General features: G+C 44.3%; 1 protein-coding gene across 2 annotated transcripts in view; it reads right to left on the reverse strand.

Annotated features, from left to right (window-relative positions):
• Mcm10 (minichromosome maintenance 10 homolog) overlaps positions 1-21,916 on the reverse strand; it is a 525,621-nt gene that overhangs the window by 43,873 nt on the left and 459,832 nt on the right. For both annotated transcript variants that reach the window (XM_068347046.1, XM_068347045.1), the window contains exons 6-7: positions 5,241-5,418; positions 4,343-4,566 (exon numbers count right to left, since the gene is read on the reverse strand). In XM_068347046.1, coding sequence (XP_068203147.1) covers positions 4,343-4,566; positions 5,241-5,418 — 402 coding nt within the window. The remainder of the gene's footprint in view (positions 1-4,342; positions 4,567-5,240; positions 5,419-21,916) is intronic.

Consider the following 21,916-nt stretch of genomic DNA (forward strand, 5'->3'; position numbering starts at 1 on the left):
TACTCCGGTTCTGGCCGTCTGCTTGATCTCTGTTTGTACCGGAGATCCGGTAGCAAAGGCCCGTCACCGTGATATCGTGACCGTTCCCGGTACGATAACATTAACCTCAATGAATGATTGTGTTATCTCCCGTGAAGCCGGCCGTAACGGTGTAATTATGATCAAACATGACAAAGGTTCGTGTGTAAAAGGCTTCAGCCGGAGTCCGAGTGCCGGATTACACCGTTGCACTCCAAAATCTGCTCCTGAACGTTAACTAGTTCTCACCCAATGAGTATCCATATAACGGAGCATAACTCAAGGCGGAGCTAAGCATAACTTCGGAGCTAAGGGTGTCGGTATAAAACGACCCCAATTAATGACTCATACACTAACGTACCTATTAATATTGTTAGCTATATTAACAGTAACCACATCAATAAAAACGTTTATAATATTAAACGTACTATCATCAACTCTGATACTAAGAGGAGGCTTGAATAACTCGTGATCGTATAAAAACGGAGAACGGGAAATTCACCTCTCTTACTCGAGCTAACAAAGAAAACGAGAGAAGGATAACTCATATCTGTAGAACAGGGAACGAGCAGTCTCTGTTTTCGCTCTCAAGGTTACATAATAAAAAACTAACATCACACAATAAAACAAGAACATTAATAAAATTGATTGCTTTTCTTAGTAATAACCAAGAACGAAGAATAACGTAACAAAAAAACAAGGATATAGTCTAAATCGAAGCCTCTGAGGCGAGAACAAACTAACAGACTAAATCGCTAAACTTTAATTCGCTATTCTTTAAATCGCTATTCTTCGTAGGTCCAAATTGGACTTGCAAGCAAATAAATACCATAGTAAAAATTAATGATAACACTAAAAGGCCATAAAACGTAAGTGATATAACCAAGATGACAGAGTACCAGATGGACAAAATTAACTAGAATATTTACCGAAGCGAACATAACCCAAAATGGCTGCCGATACCTCGGCAAGACAATCGCTTCCAAAACTAAAAACCACCATATTGGAAACAGAACAAATGCCCGGTACTGTCAAAAGCTGCCAAAACAAACTATGGTACTTAACATTGGTAAGGGTGAAGTATCAACGTCAGTCATGTTGAATTAACGACAATCACTTCGAAAAACACTGGGCAAAACACTTATCAACTTTGCTGGCTAGTCCAAAACAGAAGGATGACCTAGTGAGCGCGAGTGGTGGGTGTCGGTAGGGTAACCCAACTGTATTCTCTAGGGCCTGTCACGGCCCTCCCCCTTTGATGAAGGGATTATCTAAATGGAAGACAGCCTGTGAATAGTGTTTTACAAACGCCCTTGTTAGATATACGACACCAACAAGGTGCTCGCGCGAGGGTTGTAACCTCTGCATTCCATGCTTTTAATTTTCTCTGGTATATTTGGAAGATTTATATCAGAAAAAGTACAAAGAAGGACTTTTTCGCCGGGCGTCACAGGTCTCTCCCCAGAAATAGATTTTTCCTTCGTCAAAATCCCTTTTTTGGTACTCATCTCTGATTAAAAGCATCCTGTATTTCCCTTACGCTTATGTTTTTTCCTTTATTTTGCAAGTTTGGTGACATTTTCTCTTGTATAGATTCACTGGGCGGCACAGGTTCGAGCCCAGAAAAGGGATTTTGACGTAGGAAAAATCTATTTCTGGGCGAAGGACCTGTGCCGCCCAGTGAACCCTCCCAGCTCCTCTCCCTTGGAGTCCCCAAACTTTGGGTGCTAAGGAGTTGGGTTCTGAGCGGATGCATTGTTAGTAGTACCGAGTGAGGTTGAACGGCTCTCCTCTATTGGGGTTTCTGTCGTGGATGAATCTAAATAGTGCGGGACCTCTGGATTATACGCCCAATTTTATACCGACACCAATAGGTGAGCGAGCTAGTTAACCTAGCACTCCTTTACATTTTTTCTCTGGTATATTTAGCAGTAAATTACCTAAGAATAAGTGCTAAATGGAGCTTATTCACTGGGCGGCACAGGTCCTTCGCCCAGAAATAGATTTTTCCTACGTCAAAATCCCTTTATTAGGTAGTTTAGCAAAGAATACAGATTCAAAGACCCATAGTTAATGACTATACAGTAATTCAACAAGATCACAGAGTTACATTTCAGGACTCAAAATCCGTACAGAATTTACTCATAAAAAAGTGGTTTTGATAAAGGAATAACCTTCAGGCACAACTGAACTCAATACCATACTTCCAATGCTAAAATTGTACGGCTATCAATGACTCATCATCACTGAGAACCATCACTACAGCTGGAGACAATGCTACCTGCACAAAGACTTATGCCCTGCTGCCTTTTTTCAAACTCAAAGTGAGAATCAATTGTCCTCATCACCTGCACAAGGCTAGGGAGGAGGGATGGTTCTGAAGACTACACAGCACCTCCCCAAAGAGGTTTCTCCTTCATCAAAACAACTTTTGTCAGGTTAATGTACTGTGTGATCTCTAACAACTATTACCCGAGCAGTAACTGAGTAGACTTGTGTATCATCAAGGACAACCAACTATAACCAAGCAAGCAACTTATCTATGTGTATATAGAGAAGAAAAAATAGGGGGACCACTCATGGGAAGTTCTTTCCTGGTTTGATCAACACCTCTACCTTTCGATGGCGCATCTCCTTGCAGATGGAGGACCTACTACTTAGAAGGGAGTGTTGGGTTGTTCTTCCTCGGAAGGTTGGACTGAACAACCTGGAGGCGAACCTCTCGGTCGTGCAGATCATATCTCTTCCCTTCGGGTGAACCCGGGCAGAGGATCAACTCCCTGCACAACCTTTGGAATAAAGTCGAAACACGCTCCTGAGACTGCAAGGAATCGTGACAAACCACTCCAAGGAGTGCTTGTCCTTAACTGCTCTTGTCTTCCTGCCGGAGCTGGGGGAATGTCGAGTAGAGAGCAGAAGACAAGGTCTGAAGGCTCAAGTGAACAAGCACACCCAAACGAAGGACCTACTGTAACCACTCCTTGGACGGAGGGCCCGTCAACCCCAAGGAGGGCCACAGCATACGACCAGTGTCGTAAAAGAGAGACTTCCCTGCGGAGGGCTCCACCACTGCCTCGCTACGGGGGGCAACTGGAGGACAACTCACACGGAAAAAGCCGGTAGGGTAGAGTCAGGGTGGGGAGATGGAGCTGAAAGATGGCGAGCCTTCTTCCCTTTCAGGGTGGACCTAGAAGGGGAAGAATCTTTTTTAGCCTTCTTCTTCTGTCTACTAAATCTCAACCACTGAGAGGGTAACCACTCCCTACAGACATCACAAGAACTCTGCGTGCACGAGTGACCCCAGCACAAAGGGCAGAGATCATTGGCAACATTGGCGCCCTTCCAAACCAACTTGCATGGTTGGTCCTCACGGGCAAGCACACCTGCAAAAGAAAAAGTTGGAAAAATTAGCTTTAACCAGTTTAAGGTTAACGGGAGAGTGAGGCACTTCTGCACTCTACCGAGCCGAATTAAAGAATGACGATTAGTCACCAGGGCTAGTAGGAGTGTGTGTGTGTGTGTGTGTAAACACCAATCGCTACCCCCCCTAACTAGAGGTGGGTAGTCAGGAAGCCAGAAAACCTAAAATCAATTGGGGGTGGGTAGTTGAACCCAGTTAAAAGTTTAGCTTCGGTTAGTTTTCGGTTCGCCAAAATAATAATGCACTCTTTAAGAGCGGAAGGTTTGTATTTTGCACCAAGACAATTGAGTGTTATTACATTAACGATATTATTAAGAATTCTGTAGTGGATAACTAATCATAACTTTATTCCTGTAATTAACTTATGAAGATGGTGGCTGGGAGCAAGTTGGTTTGCAGGTAGCATAGTTTTCACCTGTAATGATGGTTCTTGAGGATGACTTGTCATCGATAGCCAGACGATTTTAGCATTGGAGACGCTGTATCTATTTCAATAGTGCCTGAACTTGAGGGTTTCCCTAATAAAGACTAAGTTTGTGCTTTACACATTGATACACTGGCCCTAGAGCATGGGAGACAATATTTCCTTGGTAATTACTTTATGTCATATTAGCTTCCATTTTCTAGTCATTTACAGGCAAGTCCATGGAGACCACACAGCATATTAACCCTAATAATGGCACTAGCCAATAGACAGAGAGCATTAAGCAAAAGAGCTGTAAGAAAAATAGTCTCAGCAAAAAACTGCTTCTACTAGCAGAAGTGTGCCACTCAAGGTACTGTACTTTGCAGCAGTGGCCTCTCCTAGGATTAAGTATAGAAAACAACGATAAACGTTCTAAAACTACACGCTATGACAGAGACATTCAAAACACTCAAACAAAAAACAGTATAGTTACGTACAAATTTTCACTTGTTTGAGATACTTTTCTGATGGCTTCAATTTCAGTGTTACTCATGTGCTTCAACACAAATGTATTCTTCTTATCTTCTTCTTTCAATTCTTGTGCCTTAATTTTCATTTTGAGAGAATTCAGTGTGGCTAAATCTTTAGACTTATTGGCTTTAGCTTGCTTTTGTTGATTAGCAGGGGAAGGAGCGGTATAGAGCTGGCCTCCATAAAATACCTGTTATGCAAAAAAGTACAAAAAATTACCCATCAATTGCCATATATCAAATGAAACATTTCTCTTAGATAAACACTATATTTAAATGTGACACAATTCACAATAGGCTACTGCACTTCCAGCCAGAATGCAAGGTAATGTTTGTGAATTTAAACTTTAGGCATGTAGCAAATGGCAATGCAATTTCAAACTAAACTACTGTATATTAATGCATGGGAAAAAGATAACTGATCATTAGCTATAGCACATCAATGAAATCCACGAAAAAACGTAACATTCTTTACTTTTGCAAGCTTAAGAAATAAAACTTTTATATTGAATTAATACTGTACAGCATAAGGTTTAGAATCAATTCACAGGATATCTAACCTGGACATTAAGCAAATTAAAATGACACAGTATTATATCAATGCGTAATTAATGATGAAAAAAATATGAGACACACCTGAATAATTTTTTAGGCCTCTATTCAGCAAATTTTACCTCTGAAACACAAACAGTATGCTATTTTCCTGTATGAATTCATTAACTGTAATTTATTTGTTCACTTAAATACATAGAGTAAGAGTGTTGTTGTGTAAACTCTTTCTTAATATCAGTAAATTATACAAAATCTGGGGGTGAAGAGAATATTTAATCTACCCAACAGTATCTGGGATGGCCAGACAACTAACCTGATCCTTGCCAAGAACTCTTTCCTGCAACCGCCGTTTTGGATCTACCCGATCGAAGGACGACTGAATGTCAGCCCTTTTTGAAGATGACTTTTGATATTCCTTTTGGATATGGTACATACAAAATTCACAAGATGATTTGTTGACAAAATATTTGCAGAATCCATTAGTCTTGGTCCTGTAAGAACATAAAGATGGCAAATATCAACATTGAGGCTTTTATAAAAAAAAGTTAGATGCATGTACAATACTGTACTGTATTCATATCTACACAGAAAAAACAGAAAGACCAAAATAGCACTCTTAATATACATCATACCTCACATTATGTAGACAATTGGATCGAAGACTTGAGACTTGAAAAATTGCCTACACTCCCTATAAGAAATTCCATATTGTTGCTAATACTGTACAATAAGACATTTAATAGTTCATATTTTTACTGTCTAGTATATCTATCCATTTCAATAATAAAGAAATTACTACTGTACATTTATTTTTCCTATTATTTCTCAGCAAAAGACCAAAAAATACAGAACACAAAAAAACATAACAGGAGGTATAACTATACAGATGAAAAATATTATTATTGTACAACACACCTCCTGCAGATTCCAAAACCACAGACTTCAGAATATTGTATCCATTGATACCATTATACATAAGTATAATGTACTCAGGAAATCCTGGTCACGGCACCATTGCCCCCTGTGGCCGCGGGGGCATAAAACAATTAGAATAGCGCCAACGTTATCCCTGCGTGTTGTAAGAGGCGACTAAAAGGGACGGGACGAGGGGGCTGGGAACCCCCTCTCCTGTATAAAAAATCCTGTGAGACAGCAACAAAGAGATGGAGCTGGGGGGAGAGTGACTGCTCCCCGCACTCTAGTTTTGGGGTGTTTGAATGTGCGTGGATGTAGTACGATAGAGAGTAAAAGATGTGAGATTGGAAGTATGTTTAGAAGTAGAAGGATGGATGTATTGGCCTTGTGTGAGACAAAGATGAAAGGAAAGGGTGAAGTGATGTTTGGTGAAATGTCTGGTAGAGTGTCTGGGATTGAAAGGGGAAGAGCGAGAGAGGGTGTGGCTTTATTGCTGAGTGAATGGATGACAGGTAAAGTAGTGGAATGGAAGGAGATATCATCTAGGTTAATGTGGGTAAGGGTTAGGTTGGGTAGGGAATGTTGGGCGTTTGTCAGTGCGTATGGGCCAGGTAGTGAGAAAAGTGAAGAAGAGTGGAATGAGTTCTGGAGTGAATTAACTAGGTGTGTAGAAGGACTGGGTAGAAGGAATTATGTAGTTGTTATGGGTGACTTAAATGCTAGAGTGGGCGCTGGAGAGGTAGAAGGTGTCATTGGGAAGTATGGCGTACCAGGTGAAAATGAGAGTGGTGAGAGACTAGTAGATATGTGTGTTGAACAAGAGATGGTGATAAGTAATAGCTTTTTCAAAAAGAAAGATAAAAATAAGTATACATGGGTGAGAGTGGCTGATGGAAGAGTAGTAGAAAGGGCATTAATGGATTATGTGTTGATAACTAAAAGAATGTTTGGAAGATTGAAAGACGTGCACGTGTTTAGGGGTATGGCTAACGGCATGTCTGATCATTTTTTGGTGGAAGGAAAATTAGTTGTAGCAAAAGAGTGGGGGAATAGAGTAGGTGGATGTAAAAGGGAGCTAGTGAGGGTTGAAGAGCTAATAAAACCGGGGGTAAAAAGTAAATATCAGGAAAGGTTGAAAATGGCATATGACGAGGTGAGAGTAAGAGAAACTGGTAATTTAGAGGAGGAGTGGAAGTTAGCAAAAGAAAATTTTGTTGGGATTGCAAGTGATGTATGTGGCAAGAAGGTTGTTGGAGGCAGCATGAGGAAGGGCAGTGAATGGTGGAATGAAGGAGTGAAGGTGAAAGTGGAAGAGAAAAAGAGGGCTTTTGAAGTATGGCTGCAGAGTAATAGTATAGAGAAGTATGAAAAATATAGAGAGCAAAAGGTGGAAGTAAAGCGCAAGGTACGTGAGGCAAAGAGGGCAGCTGACCTGAGGTGGGGTCAGGGACTGGGTCAGTCATATGAAGAGAATAAGAAGAAGTTTTGGAAAGAAGTGAAGAGAGTAAGGAAGGCCGGCGCAAGAATTGAAGAGACAGTGAAAGATGGAAATGGAAGGTTGTTAAAAGGAGAGGAGGTAAGGAAAAGGTGGGCGGAATATTTTGAAAGTTTGTTGAATGTTGAGGATGATAGGGAGGCAGATATAATTGCTGTTCCAGGTGTTGAGGTGCCAGTGATGGGAGATGAGAATGAGAGAGAGATTACAATAGAGGAAGTGAGGAGAGCACTAGATGAAACAAGAGTAGGAAAAGCATCTGGTATGGATGGTGTGAAAGCCGAGATGTTGAAGGAAGGGGGTGTGACTGTACTTGAATGGTTGGTGAGATTGTTTAATGTGTGTTTTGTGTTGTCAATGGTACCAGTAGATTGGGTCTGTGCATGTATTGTACCACTATATAAGGGTAAGGGAGATGTGCATGAGTGTTGTAATTCAAGAGGTATTAGTTTGTTGAGTGTAGTTGGAAAAGTGTATGGTAGAGTACTGATTAATAGGATTAAGGATAAAACAGAGAATGCAATCTTGGAAGTACAGGGTGGTTTTAGAAGAGGTAGGGGTTGTATGAATCAGATTTTTACAGTTAGGCAGATATGCGAGAAATATTTAGCAAAAGGTAAGGAGGTGTATGTTGCGTTTATGGATCTGGAGAAAGCATATGATAGAGTTGATAGGGAAGCAATGTGGAATGTGATGAGGTTATATGTAGTTGGTGGAAGGTTGTTGCAAGCAGTGAAAAGTTTCTACAAAGGTAGTAAAGCATGTGTTAGAATAGGAAATGAAGTGAGCGATTGGTTTCCGGTGAGAGTGGGGCTGAGACAGGGATGTGTGATGTCGCCGTGGTTGTTTAACTTGTATGTTGATGGAGTGGTGAGAGAGGTGAATGCTCGAGTGCTTGGACGAGGATTAAAACTGGTAGGCGAGAATGATCATGAATGGGAGGTAAATCAGTTGTTGTTTGCGGATGATACTGTACTGGTAGCAGACACAGAAGAGAAGCTTGACCGACTAGTGACAGAATTTGGAAGGGTGTGTGAGAGAAGGAAGTTGAGAGTTAATGTGGGTAAGAGTAAGGTTATGAGATGTACGAGAAGGGAAGGTGGTGCAAGGTTGAATGTCATGTTGAATGGAGAGTTACTTGAGGAGGTGGATCAGTTTAAGTACTTGGGGTCTGTTGTTGCAGCAAATGGTGGAGTGGAAGCAGATGTACGTCAGAGAGTGAATGAAGGTTGCAAAGTGTTGGGGGCAGTTAAGGGAGTAGTAAAAAATAGAGGGTTGGGCATGAATGTAAAGAGAGTTCTATATGAGAAAGTGATTGTACCAACTGTGATGTATGGATCGGAGTTGTGGGGAATGAAAGTGATGGAGAGACAGAAATTGAATGTGTTTGAGATGAAGTGTCTGAGGAGTATGGCTGGTGTATCTCGAGTAGATAGGGTTAGGAACGAAGTGGTGAGGGTGAGAACGGGTGTAAGAAATGAGTTAGCGGCTAGAGTGGATATGAATGTGTTGAGGTGGTTTGGCCATGTTGAGAGAATGGAAAATGGCTGTCTTCTAAAGAAGGTGATGAATGCAAGAGTTGATGGGAGAAGTACAAGAGGAAGGCCAAGGTTTGGGTGGATGGATGGTGTGAAGAAAGCTCTGGGTGATAGGAGGATAGATGTGAGAGAGGCAAGAGAGCGTGCTAGAAATAGGAATGAATGGCGAGCGATTGTGACGCAGTTCCGGTAGGCCCTGCTGCTTCCTCCGGTGCCTTAGATGACCGCGGAGGTAGCAGCAGTAGGGGACTCAGCAGTATGAAGCTTCATCTGTGGTGGAAATGTGGGAGGTTGGGCTGTGGCACCCTTGCAGTACCAGCTGAACTCGGCTGAGTCCCTGGTTAGTCTGGAGGAACGTAGAGAGTAGAGGTCCCCTTTTTTGTTTTGTTTCTTGTTGTTGTCGGCTACCCCCCAAAAATTGGGGGAAGTGCCTTTGGTATATGTATGTATGTATGTATGTACTCAGGATATTTACTAGGGGACTGCTAGGTCTGAAGCTCTTAGCAAAAATTTCCATATGCACAAGCAGCTTGATACATGATTATATCGATTCATTTATTGTGCCCCCCCAATCAAGATGCCCATGCTCTGCCCTGTATTGTATTCTGTCTTTTACCACACCTTGCATTACAAGTACAGTATGTGTGATAGTCCTATCTGTACAGTATACTTAATTACAACAAAGGAAGTTTACCATATGATTGGGTACAGTACTACTTTAAATCCATCTCCTCTAAATGCATTTCATGTAAGTGTTGGCCCCAAGGGTAAAAAGTCTCGTCAAGTATTGTCCCTGGCAGAGACGGCAGAAATTCATAATGAGAAAAATTTTCTTTTGCTTAAGTTGGGCACAAGTATGGGAACAATGAGTCTTCAATTTGGGAGATATTCAAGAAGAGAAAGATACAACTAAACATCTCCTTGGTCCCCTTTCACTGCTAAAGTCAGCATGATGGTACATGACAAAGTTTTGGTAAAGATGGAGGTCTTGAATTTAAGGATAGAGAACATGACCAAGAGAAGGATACTGATTGGCTACCCCATGAAGTCTTTTCTAGCAGCATCAGTTTAGGTACAGGCAAAGAAATAACGCCATTTTTGCTTCAACAAAATTAAGATATAATTTGTAATAGAAAAATTATGGGAAAATCCCCATCAATGAGTAAAGAGGCAGCAGGCACATATCCAGCCAGATTAAGTGATAATAAAAGACAGCTAATATTACCTGAGGCAGGTGATCAACAGTTGCGGGACGGGGTTTTTTTGGGGGGAGGGAAAAAAAAAAAATACCGAGGAGGACCTACATTCCCTAAAAGTTCCAAACACGTAATAGGATTCAAGGCTTGGTAGGATCTGCTGACCTTAGTTCTATGTAGCAATGCAGTAGGCCACATGATTGCACCGTGAATTGCCTATTGCTCCAAGAACACGCTTGCCTTGAAGGGTTAGAACATTCTAACTTCCCATTTTCTGACAACACAATGATAAGGCCTGGATCCCTCCTATACTCTTCAAACAGTGATTCAACAAATACTGCACTCCTAAACTTAAAGCATACCTAGAGACAGAAAGGTTCCTGTTAAAGGTGCTACTCGTTATCAATAATGCTTCTAGACACCCCCCAAGACATTGTTATAAACAATTAAAACATTTGTCAAATTTCTGCCACCAAGCACAACTTGTCTTACAATCTCTTTACCAAGGCATCATCAAGTACAATAAATAAATGCTACTACACTCAACAGGTAAGAACATCATCAAGGATATCTAAAATAAATATCGTAATGTACATACTGTAAAATTTAATAGGTATTTACCTACTATGATGTATAAATTTGCTAGGACGAAAGTTCGTGCAAACGTAGAAAATTCTATGTTCATGCGGTCATAAATTCGCATATTTTATGCAGCCATAGTATTTTTCCTCCCAACCAAATCCTTAAACAGAATGTGTGAATAATCATCTGTTTTTAAGTGGATACATGTCAGATAGAGCGGTCTACCTTGAGTAAACAAACACAACAGTGTTGTAACAGTCTACAGCAAAACTTGTGATATATGATTCCAGTGATTTTCGTTCGAAAGTCACTAACTGACAACTCTTACATTCTTCACATTTCTAATGAGACTAGGTTCCCGGGACGAAACATTTTGAAACTTTGCTCAATAAAAGTTACAGTTCATTAAGCATGATTTTAGAGAATTACAGTAATGCTAATTTTTCATCAAAATATCAGCTAGACCTTTATGTAAAAATTAACCCAACAATCTTATATTATGATAAAAATAAAATAATTACTTAATGAGTCTGACTTTTTAGCCACCCTAGTAATGTATTTAACATAAAGAACGTATCGGAGAGGTAATTGTGGGTGGAGTCTAACAAGACATCAACTGGCACAGTGGCAGTGTCGCGGCTGCCGATGACACACTCAGTTTCACAAAGTATGTCTGTCTAATTGTACAGTCATCTGTCACACATGATTGGAGCTACCCAACCACGACCGGAAACTATAACTTTTGTTGAGCGGTATTTCACCAGATTTTCCAAAATAAAGACATATCCAATTGACGAAACAGCTGTGTATACATGACTAAAATAATGAAGGAGAAAGATTAAAACACCATCCTAGATGGGAGACCGCTCTACAAAACCGCAAAAGGAAACGAAGAGTTAACTAATTTTTATAACAAAGCATTCATTTTCATAATCCTTTCCAGGTTGCAATAGTAGACAAGCCATCATAAGTGAATGTTTATCATCTTAGGAGTCTATGCATGCGGAAAATATTTGTAATAGATTGATTGACATTATTAATGCCTTTAGGAAGTTTTGTATTTCGAGATTTACTTAGGAATTGGTTAGACACAACTTGTGATGGTTTAAATGGCTCAGTTTGCCCCTCCTGCCGTACAGTTATATGCGACTTCAACTTCGAGCTTTCAATTACATATTTCTTATTAAGCCTATAGGCCTAGAAAAAAAATAAAGAATAAATACTACACCTAGACTGTGGAGAAATTTCACAAATTGTATTTTATGGCCATATAGATACCCTTTATAAGTTACAAGATTTGATGCGTATAGATATTGCTGTTATTTGACATATAGCCATTTCCTAGTACAGGTATGTTATAAAGCCAAGACTCCAGAGCCATATTACTATTATCATTATTATTTGAGATGCGTTATTATTGTAGATTTTGTGCATTATAGCTTTGGATGAATATGTCTGACCTGAATATAGACTTCCTTTCATAAAGTAAAAGTTATTTTGACCCTTATTTTTTTATGAGGAACTTTGTCAAAAGCCTTTTGAAAGTTTAGGTATATGATGTTTATTGCCCCGCCTTTGTCATAAATGCTAAACCTGTGGAAAAATTCCAAAAGATTAGTTAGACATTACCTCTTTTGTCTAAAACCATGTTGGCTGTCTATCAGAAGACTGTTTTTCTCTATATGTTCTAATATTGAATCTACTATAATAGATTAAAATATTTTGCAAGGCACTGAAGTTAGACATACAGGTCTATAGTTGCCAGGTTCTTCCTTTGTGTCCTAGTATATTGGAGGAATATTACCTAGCTTCCATCCTTGTGGTGCCTTTCTTTCAGAACATTTTGTAAAAGTGTGTTGTTATCCCTTCTAGTTCTATAACCTCTCTTGGATGAATACCATCTGGACCTGGTGCCTTAGACTTACTGAGCCTTTTTATTTTCTTTTAGACATCATCCATTGTAGAGGTGATTCTATTTAATGGTTGTGGCCCTTCATAATTGATAACTGGAGAATTGTTAATTCTTCCCTAGTAAATACAGTTGTGAAATGACAAATTCGAAGATAATTTGTATTTTTCCTAACCATACAAACCTTAGCTATTTACAAAGGGTTACCTTTTAGCGTAGCTGAAATGGCGAGCCATTAGAATTTAACGAGGGTGTATTACCCCCGCGCTAGTTAGCGGGGGGGTAGGGGAGTGGTAGCTAGCTACCCCTCCTCCCCCTCACACACAGGTGAATACTCACTTTCACTTAGAGGTAGGACTTGTCTTGGGGGACAGGGCTGGCGGGCAAATATGTGTAAATAGCTAAGGTTTGTATGGTTAGGAAAAATACAAATTATCTTCGAATTTGTCATTTGTTCCGTAACCGAAATACAAACCATGCTATTTACAAAGGGTGACTTACCCCTTAGGAAGGGTGGAAAGTCCCCAGCCATACTGGCTTTGGCTTTACCCGGGGACTCAGAATCCGAGTGAGTCGCACTCGAGAAAAGGAGTCCCTGCACCTCACAAGTTCCTTGCTCCGCAAGGAACCATGTGGCCTACGTAAGCTTGTGTGTGAAGGAAGAAGTGTGACCCGTCCTAGGCAGTTGACCTGGAGTTCCAGAAGGAACTCTGGGTTAGGACGTTCCCAATACCACCTCGTCAGGGTATGAGGGACGCGACAGTATTGACTCAATACTCGGAACACAAGGAAGCATGGTTTACCTGCAGAGGTTCGAGGTCAGCTATGCAGAGACCAGGATGCTGCTTCCCCGTAGAGGGGATGATGAAGAAAGAAGTAAGGGCCAGACATACTTCTTTCGTTCATGCAGACTAAAACCTGATAACAATGCCCTCAACCTTCTGCTACCTGTCCAAAAAGGAGCCTGAGGTTAGACCAGCTGTTGTGTAGCCACCACAGAGCGATAGAAAACGTATCGAGACTCCTGTGGGTCACGCCCTGCAGGAAGCGGGCTGCGAAGGTCATTAGACGCTTCCAGACTCCAGCTTGTAGCACCTGCGTCACAGAGTAGTATTACTCGAAGGCGAGGGACGTTGCGATGTATCCAACATCGTGCTGTAGGGCGACGTGACGGGGGAGGGTCTGGAGACAGGTCGAGATGAATGTCCTTGAGTCCGGGCTGAAGAGGTATACTGGTGACTCTCCCCCCATGTCCTCCTTGTGCTCCCAAATTGGCTGCAACTGAGGACAAACTGCAGCTGTTCCAGCGCTAACCTCTCGATTCCTTTACTGGCAAGAAAGAGAAGGTCTTGGGACATCAGATACAGAATGGAGACTCGAAATCTTGAATGAATCGGACCGAAGGGCCGGGACCCCCAGATTCTGAGTCTAGCCAACAACTCAGGAGCGAGCCTGAATGTTGCCTTCCCCTCTTCCTTAGAAAGGGGGGAGTAGTAAGAGACCAAGAAGATTGCTTACACACTGGCCGTGGCCAGAGTGAGCAGGAGACCCAAGGCGGAATACAATCCGAGGCCTGTCGTAAAGGGTCTTAAGAAGATCTCTTAAAGGACTAAAAGTCCGAGCCATGCTCCAAGTTGGAGGTCTTCCTCCGACTAGGGCAGGGACGATCGTAGCTTCGCATGAGCGAGGATAGATCCAGCGGGCAGGAAAAAGTTATTCCTTTAAGCCTGAAGGTCAGGGAAAGGCTGAGCGACAGGCTTCATTGCCGAGAGCGGAAAGGAGTTTCCTCCCGCCGAAAGGCAATAAGACCGTTATTGCAGGAGAAGAGGCCTCAAGGGAAGAGGTATATCTCCCACGGCACCAACCACCTTAGACTCTTCACTTTGCCTGGGAGACCCCTGTGGATGACTATCGCAGATGACGCGACCTCCGTACCGCGACTGTAGCGGGTTGTCTCTTCTTGAGGAAGAAGTGTAGTGTCTCCAGGCATGAAGCCGAAGCGACGCCCCGGTTCGGGAGAGATGTCGCAGTGTGGTTGTTTGAGTAGTTTGCGCCGTGGGAGAAGCTCTCCCGGGAGTTCCGTCAGGGGAAGCAGAGGGTCCAGAAACCGTTCTGCGCATAGTCCCAGTGGAGCTCTCCCATTGAAAGGTTGACAGACAACCTGGTCTTGTTGAGACCCATTGTCCACAGACAAAAAGGAGGGAAGACGCAGGCATCGAAGTTGTCCCACCATCACCGGAATGCATCTTGCCAGTCTCGGGGTCTGAGACTGGGGGGAAGAATAGCGGAAGCTTGAGGTTCCAAGCTGTCGCGATCAGGTCCCCCAGACCAGCACTTGCTGGTTACCCAAGGTCAAAGACCCCCAGGTACACTCTCTCTACGAGGCTCTGCTCGGATAGTCTGAGAGAAACATTCCCCTGCCTGGAATGAGAGAGCCGATGGTGGTATTGAGAGAATCTCAATCATCCCGGTATCTCTACTGCAAGATGTGAAGGTGTGAAAATGCGTCCCCTGCTGGTTAGAATGAAGTCGACGCGCAACGGGGCGACTCGGCAGGAGCTGTAGGATCTGAAGAGGGGCCAGACTAAGGCCCCTAAGCCTGCCTGAATGATGGAGAGGTATCCTTCAGGTCTTGACCATAGGCCTGGACCGGAACATGCCCCCCCCCCCTTTCCTTTGACGAGTCCGAGAACCGCATCAAGAATGTGGGGAAAGGACGAGGATATCCACTACCATCAAGAGGCTCCATAGGTCAACACCCATTGCAGGTCTAATAGTTCCGCTGGTCCCATAGGGCCAGGGAGTCCGGTTAAGGGGACCGTCCGCCATGGGGTATTGACATAACTTTCAGAAATCGAAAATCGTTTTATTGCTTCTATGTATGCGTAAACATGTCGTACATACTCCCTAGAAGTTTCAGCCAATTATTTTTACAAATAACGAAAATATAGTGGATTTTAAATGATGACGTCACCCTTACTGTGTCGTCTGCATGACTGAGTTTGACAAAATCGTCTTTGTGTGTTAATTTTGCATATCTACAGTATAGCGATTTTTCATTTATATTTCGAGCTATCGTACGTCTGGCAGAAATAGAAGGCATTGGTAGAGTGTAGATGAACGAAATCTACTCTTACAATAACAGAAGCCAAAGATGTATAGAAGTTATAATGTACAGTATGCGTTTGTTTACTTGAAGTTCGTATGTACATTGTGTTTCCACAACGCCTTCGGGAACATTATAGCAAGGCAAATGTTACCTAAGGTTATAGAAAGAACAAATAGTCAAGCATTTTTCCAAACAATGAAAATATAGGTCTTTAAATGATGACGTCATCCTTATGGCGTCGTCTGTATGACTGAGTTTGACAGGTGCGCAGTTCTCTCTCTCTCTCTCTCTCTCTCTCTCTCTCGAATTATTTACCACTGCCATTTATACAAATACTTTTATTCTCTCTCTCTCTCTCCCCTCTCTCTCTCTCGAATTATTTAAAACTCCCATTTATACAAATACTATAATAACAATGTTCAACTCTCTCTCTCTCTCTCTCTCTCTCTCTCTCTCTCTCTCTCTCTCTCATGATTCGAAATCTCGTACCTCTGGCAGAAATGAAAGGCATTGGTAGAGGGTAGGTGAATGAAAACTACCTGCTACGAACACATCACAGTTTCCAAAGACATATAGAAATTATAATGCATGTGTTTATTTACTTGAAGTTTGTATGTTGATTGTGATTTCTATAGCAATGCCAATGTTACATAAGGTGATAGAAAGAACTAAAAGTAAGTGGAGAACAAGAAAACAGAAGTCAAAGATGCCAAAGATGTATAGAAGTTATAATGTATGCGTTTGTTTACTTGAAGTTCGTATGTACATTGTGTTTCCACAACGCCCTCGGGAACATTATAGCAAGGCCAATGTTACCTAAGGTTGTAGAAAGAACAAATAGTCAATCATTTTTCCAAACAATGAAAATAGTGGTCTTTAAATAATGACGTCATCCTTATGGCGTCGTCTGTATGACTGAGTTTGACAGATGCGTAGTTCTCTCTCTCTCTCTCTCTCTCTCTCTCTCTCTCTCTCTCTCTCTCGAATTATATACCACTGCCATTTATACAAATACTTTTATATTCTCTCTCTCTCTCTCTCTCTCTCTCTCTCTCTCTCTCTCTCTCTCTCTCTCTCTCTCTCTCTCTCTCTCCAATTATTAAAAACTCCCATTTATACAAATACTATAATAACAATGTTCAACTCTCTCTCTCTCTCTCTCTCTCTCTCTCTCTCTCTCTCTCTCTCTCTCTCTCTCTCTCTCTCTCTCTCTCTCTCTCTCAATTTGAACTGACATCTATATCAGCCAAAGGCTCTCTCTCTCTCTCTCTCTCTCTCTCTCTCTCTCTCTCTCTCTCTCTCTCTCTCTCTCTCTCTCTCTCTCTCTCTCTCTCATGTTTCGAAATCTCGTACCTCTGGCAGAAATGAAAGGCATTGGTAGAGGGTAGGTGAATGAAAACTACCAGCTACGAAAAAAACACAAAGTTTCCAAAAGCATATAGAAATTATAATGCATGTGTTTATTTACTTGAAGTTCGTATGTTGATTGTGCTTTCACAATGTCCTCTGGAATTTTATAGCAATGCCAATGTTACATAAGGTGATAGAAAGAACAAAAAGTAAGTGGAGAACAAGAAAAAAGAACCAAGAAAGAGGGAAACCTGGATAAGAGTACAAAGCTGAAACCTGCTAACTAAAACACTGGCAACAATTAGAGATCACAGGCAACTCATAACATAGGAATAGTAAACTGAGGGTTCAAATACCTCCTTTAGGGTGCATTTATGTAGGAATGAACAATAATAGTTATCATAATAATATTATCTTGATTTCTTTTAGAAAAGAAGCGAAAGCTTGCTGCAAATCTTTGGGAGCTCATAACTCAAAAACATACTTATTCCCACTTAGGTACATTTTTCTCACTTATTTGTTGTTCGATATTAGAGAAAAAGATATCGTTGAAAAGAAGAATAAAAATCCCACAATTCTGTCAGACAAAATTTTGATTTTCGTTTTAAATTTTTTTTCACGATTATTTTCCGTCTAGACGAGGAAAAAAAATAAAAATTCATTAAAAAAAAACAGAAAGGAAAATCAAAATTCTGTCTGACAGAATTGTTCGGTTGTTAGAGTAGTTTTTGTGGTATAAGTTTCAATACAATTGGTATTATACTAGTGGGGAAAAATGTACCTAAATATTTTTTTTAACTCATGATTTTTGCTCATAAATCCAAAAGTTTTTGATCAAATGACTTGAAATTTTTATATGATGAAGGTATTATATATGTCTAAAACATATACTGTATAGAAATTGTGTAATTTGGATCATTAGAAAAAAAAATGGCGGACATGGCGGACGGTCCCCTTAAACATTGCCTGAAGCCACCGGAACTTGGATCGCCCCACATGGAACTTATCCTGAGGCAAACGTTCGGACTATAGACGGGTCAATGAGGAAAGGAGAACTAGGAAACGTTCCAAGGTAGGGCTGAAAGCTCTGCTTGACTGAGAACAGGTACTGCGACTCTCCTCAGTCTTGCCACAGTCAACCGAAAGGAAGGCTCGGAGGATGTGGTAACAGAATCTGGCGTCCCCAGGTGGTCACCCATCCAAGTACCGACGTTGCTTAACCTCGCTGGACGGACGAGAAGCGGGGTTTCCAACGTGGTAAGGCCGTTGACTCAATATCATGGCCAGATACTCCAGATGTTGAGGCAGAGGAAGAGAAGGCTCCAAGCAAAATACCATGAGCCCACACTCATGGTAAGCATCCGGAAGCTTGTCCCGGCGCTGAAGAAGGTCGAACCCGAGCCTACCGGAGTTGACCAGCCCTCCAAACAGCAGAGGAGGCAGAAGCCTGCACCTGAGCGGCCAAGAGGAAGGCAGGGAGAGTTCTCTGGGGAAACAAACCTGCTGTGCCACGGCGGGATAGCCACACTGCATCATAAGCAGGAATACTTGCAGTCTAGGCTGAATTCGACGAGCACCCTGGAAGATGGATGGAATGGAAACTGAAAGTACCCGTCCTTCCGATCCAGGGTTTAAGGAGTCCTGTCGCCTCGTTACCAGTCTGATCGATTCTGCTGGTCTACGCTGGCCGAAGTTTGTTCGACAAACTTGATCAGGGCTGAGAGGTCGACTACGGACATCCCCTCTCAGATCCTTCCTTACAAAAAAGGATCGACTGAGGGGGCCGGGGGTGAAGCCGTCGATGATCCTAAGGAAGACCTTCGCCTAAGGTATGGATCATTCTGCCCAACCGGGCAACTCTGCTGACGCTATGGCATAGAGGTTCAGAGACACTGAATTCGCTGACAGAGACGGCAGGCGCGATATCCTTGGCTAATCACAGAGATTGTGCGGGAATGGGCATCGGGAAGCTGTCATTCGGATGAGTAACCTTAAGCATCCTCCCAGCGAAAAACCTGCAATCCTGGAGTTCGTGAACTCCTTTTAGGACTAAGCCCCCCCGGGGGAGTCTCCCGTGCCATCTGTTCCTGACAGGAGGAAACTGCAATTGGACACCTTGTCCCAGTTGTCGTAGCCGATAACTTAGGCCGACGTGGTTGAAAGAAAAGGGCGCTGGAGCCCTGCAGAGTCTGGAAGAAAGCGCCTTGGAGGAGTGAAACCGGAAGTCGATTTCCTCCGCACAGCAGCTGTCTAAGTCTCTGTCCTTGGGCACAAACAAACTCTTCTCAAGGATGGAAGGGTGTCTGAGGTCGTCAACCTCCACAAATGAGAAACCCGAAGGAAGCCCTCAGTCAGCGCGTCCAGATGGTACAACATCGAGCTTGTCCGCAAGTTAGATACTTAACGACGAAAGGCCAAGGTGCCTGAGCTCGAGAGGAGGAAAGTACCCTTGATCTTCCTGTAGCTTCCTTGAACCAAACCTCGGGCCGTAACCGAGGAGGGAAAGAACCTGGTAAGCTCCCAGAGGAAGAGGTAAGCAGTCACCCCTTGTCCAATGGAGAAATCTCGAACGGAAAGCCCCCCCCCCCGCCAAAAATCCTTCCAGGAAATGACGGGGAAGGGCTAACCCAGGTTCAGGAAAGAGGAGTGTTGCTCAGATCTCCCTTAAGTTTCTCCTATTCTTGCAAGTGCCATGCTCTGCGTTTACGGGGTGAGGCCGTGTTCTGCAAATACGCTCCAGAAGAACTCGCCAGGCTGGTCATGCTGCGAAAACCCCATTGGGAATCGTGGTCGCAATCGCCCAGGAGCTCGCGCGACGGAAATTCAAAGATTTTTGCGTGGGCGACCGTGGAAGCGCCCATGCGCGGTAACGCAAACGAAGGTGAGCGAAGGAGCGCAGAAGGAGGGCGAGCGTGGTAGGAAGGGCGAGAGCTGGTGGTCGGCGAGCGATAATCCATAGACGAGCAATGGATACTGCAAGAAATAAGCTGACATTTGTGCGAAGAAACACTGTAGGTTCGCGCGACGGAACACCATCCGTCTGCGCGATGGAAAAACCGTTGGTTCGCGCGTGGGCGAACATTGGAGAGCATGAGCGTAGACGTGCAGGCACGTGGGCGTGTGGGCGCGCAGGCGAATGGTCGTGCGGGCGCACGGGCGAGCGGTCGCGCGGGCGAGCGGTCGTGAGGGTGGGCAGGTGGATGAGAGCGAGTCCGAGGCGGCGAACGCAAGCGTTAGCGCGATGGCGAGGAAACGCGCTGCCGCGTGGACGAGGAAGACCGCTGGCGATATGGATCAACAAGCGATCGGTGGTGAGCTGGTGAGCGCTAACGCGCAGGTTGGCGATGGCGCGTTGTGTTATGCCGACGCGATGGTCAAGCAGTATGCGCAGGTGAGCGATCGTGCGTTGGAGAGCAGTATGTGAAGGTGAGCGATCGCGAGCAGCCTGTGCAGGAGGGCGATCACGCGATGGTGATCAGCATGCGCCGGGTCGCGCGATGGTGATCAGTATGCGCAGGGTCGCGCGATGGTGATCAGCATGCCAGGTTCGCGCGATGGCGATCAGCATGTGCAGGTCGGCGGTCGCGCGATGGCGAGCAGCATCTGCAGGTGGGCGATCGCGCGATGGCGAGCAGCATCTGCAGGTGGGCGATCGCGCGATGGCGAACAGCCTACGCAGTTGAGGGTGGCGCGATGGCGATCAGCATGCGCAGGGTCGAGCGATGGTGATCAGCATCCGCAGGTGTGCGGTCGCGCGATGGCGATCAGCATCCGCAGTTGAGGGTCGCGCGATGGCGATCAGCATCCGCAGTTGAGGGTCGCGCGATGGCGATCAGCATCCGCAGTTGAGGGTCGCGCGATGGCGATCAGCATCCGCAGTTGAGGGTCGCGCGATGGCGATCAGCATCCGCAGTTGAGGGTCGCGCGATGGCGATCAGCATCCGCAGTTGAGGGTCGCGCGATGGCGATCAGCATCCGCAGTTGAGGGTCGCGCGATGGCGATCAGCATCCGCAGTTGAGGGTCGCGCGATGGCGATCAGCATCCGCAGTCGAGGGTCGCGCGATGGCGATCAGCATCCGCAGTTGAGGGTCGCGCGATGGCGATCAGCATCCGCAGTCGAGGGTCGCGCGATGGCGATCAGCATGCGCAGGTGAGCTAGTAGCTGGCGAACCATGTTCCTTCAGAAGTGTTGGAGAACGTTGGCGTGCCGGCTGTAACACACGTGGGCGATCCGGAGATCGCCGAGAGACAGGTGATCGCTGGCGAGCTGATGATCGCTGCGAACAGGAGAGCGCCTGTGTGCTAACACTGAGCAGGAGCAGGAGAGAACACAGCAGAAGGGCGCGCAGGGAAACCCTGACACGCAAGGGAAGAACCCCCGTGGGGGCAACCCTTTGCCCCGAAGGGATCGTTGTCCGCCGGGAGACTGATGTCCGTCGGAAGACCGCTGTCCGCCGGGAAGACCGTTGTCTGTCGGGAAGACCGTTGCCCGTCGGAAGACGAGATCAGACTGCTGTCCATCTGCACCAAGGCGGAAGATCAAGAAAAAGGAGTTGTAGGCTGCAAACGGAGATCCAAAAAGGCGCCTCAAGCACCCTTATAGGGAGATGAGAGGCCCTTACGACGAGGCGGACGGTGGGCCTTACGGCGAGGGAGGCCAACAGCAACAGCAACAGCAACAGCAACAGCAACAGAAGAAACCTCCGAAGAGGAGTCTCTATGAGTGTACTCTCTCGCGAACGAAAGAGAAACACTTCGGGGAAGAGACTGGTCAGCCAGTGACCTAAAAGGAGCAATCCTCCGAAGAGGAGCTCCTGCAGTTGCCCAGCCCCTTGAGCGAAACTGCAGGTGCGACCGCTCAGCACCAAGAGCATAGTCGCACGAAAAAAAGGCA

This window comes from Palaemon carinicauda, chromosome 23 (genome assembly GCF_036898095.1).
Source record: "Palaemon carinicauda isolate YSFRI2023 chromosome 23, ASM3689809v2, whole genome shotgun sequence".
Taxonomy (NCBI): Eukaryota; Metazoa; Arthropoda; class Malacostraca; order Decapoda; family Palaemonidae; genus Palaemon; species Palaemon carinicauda.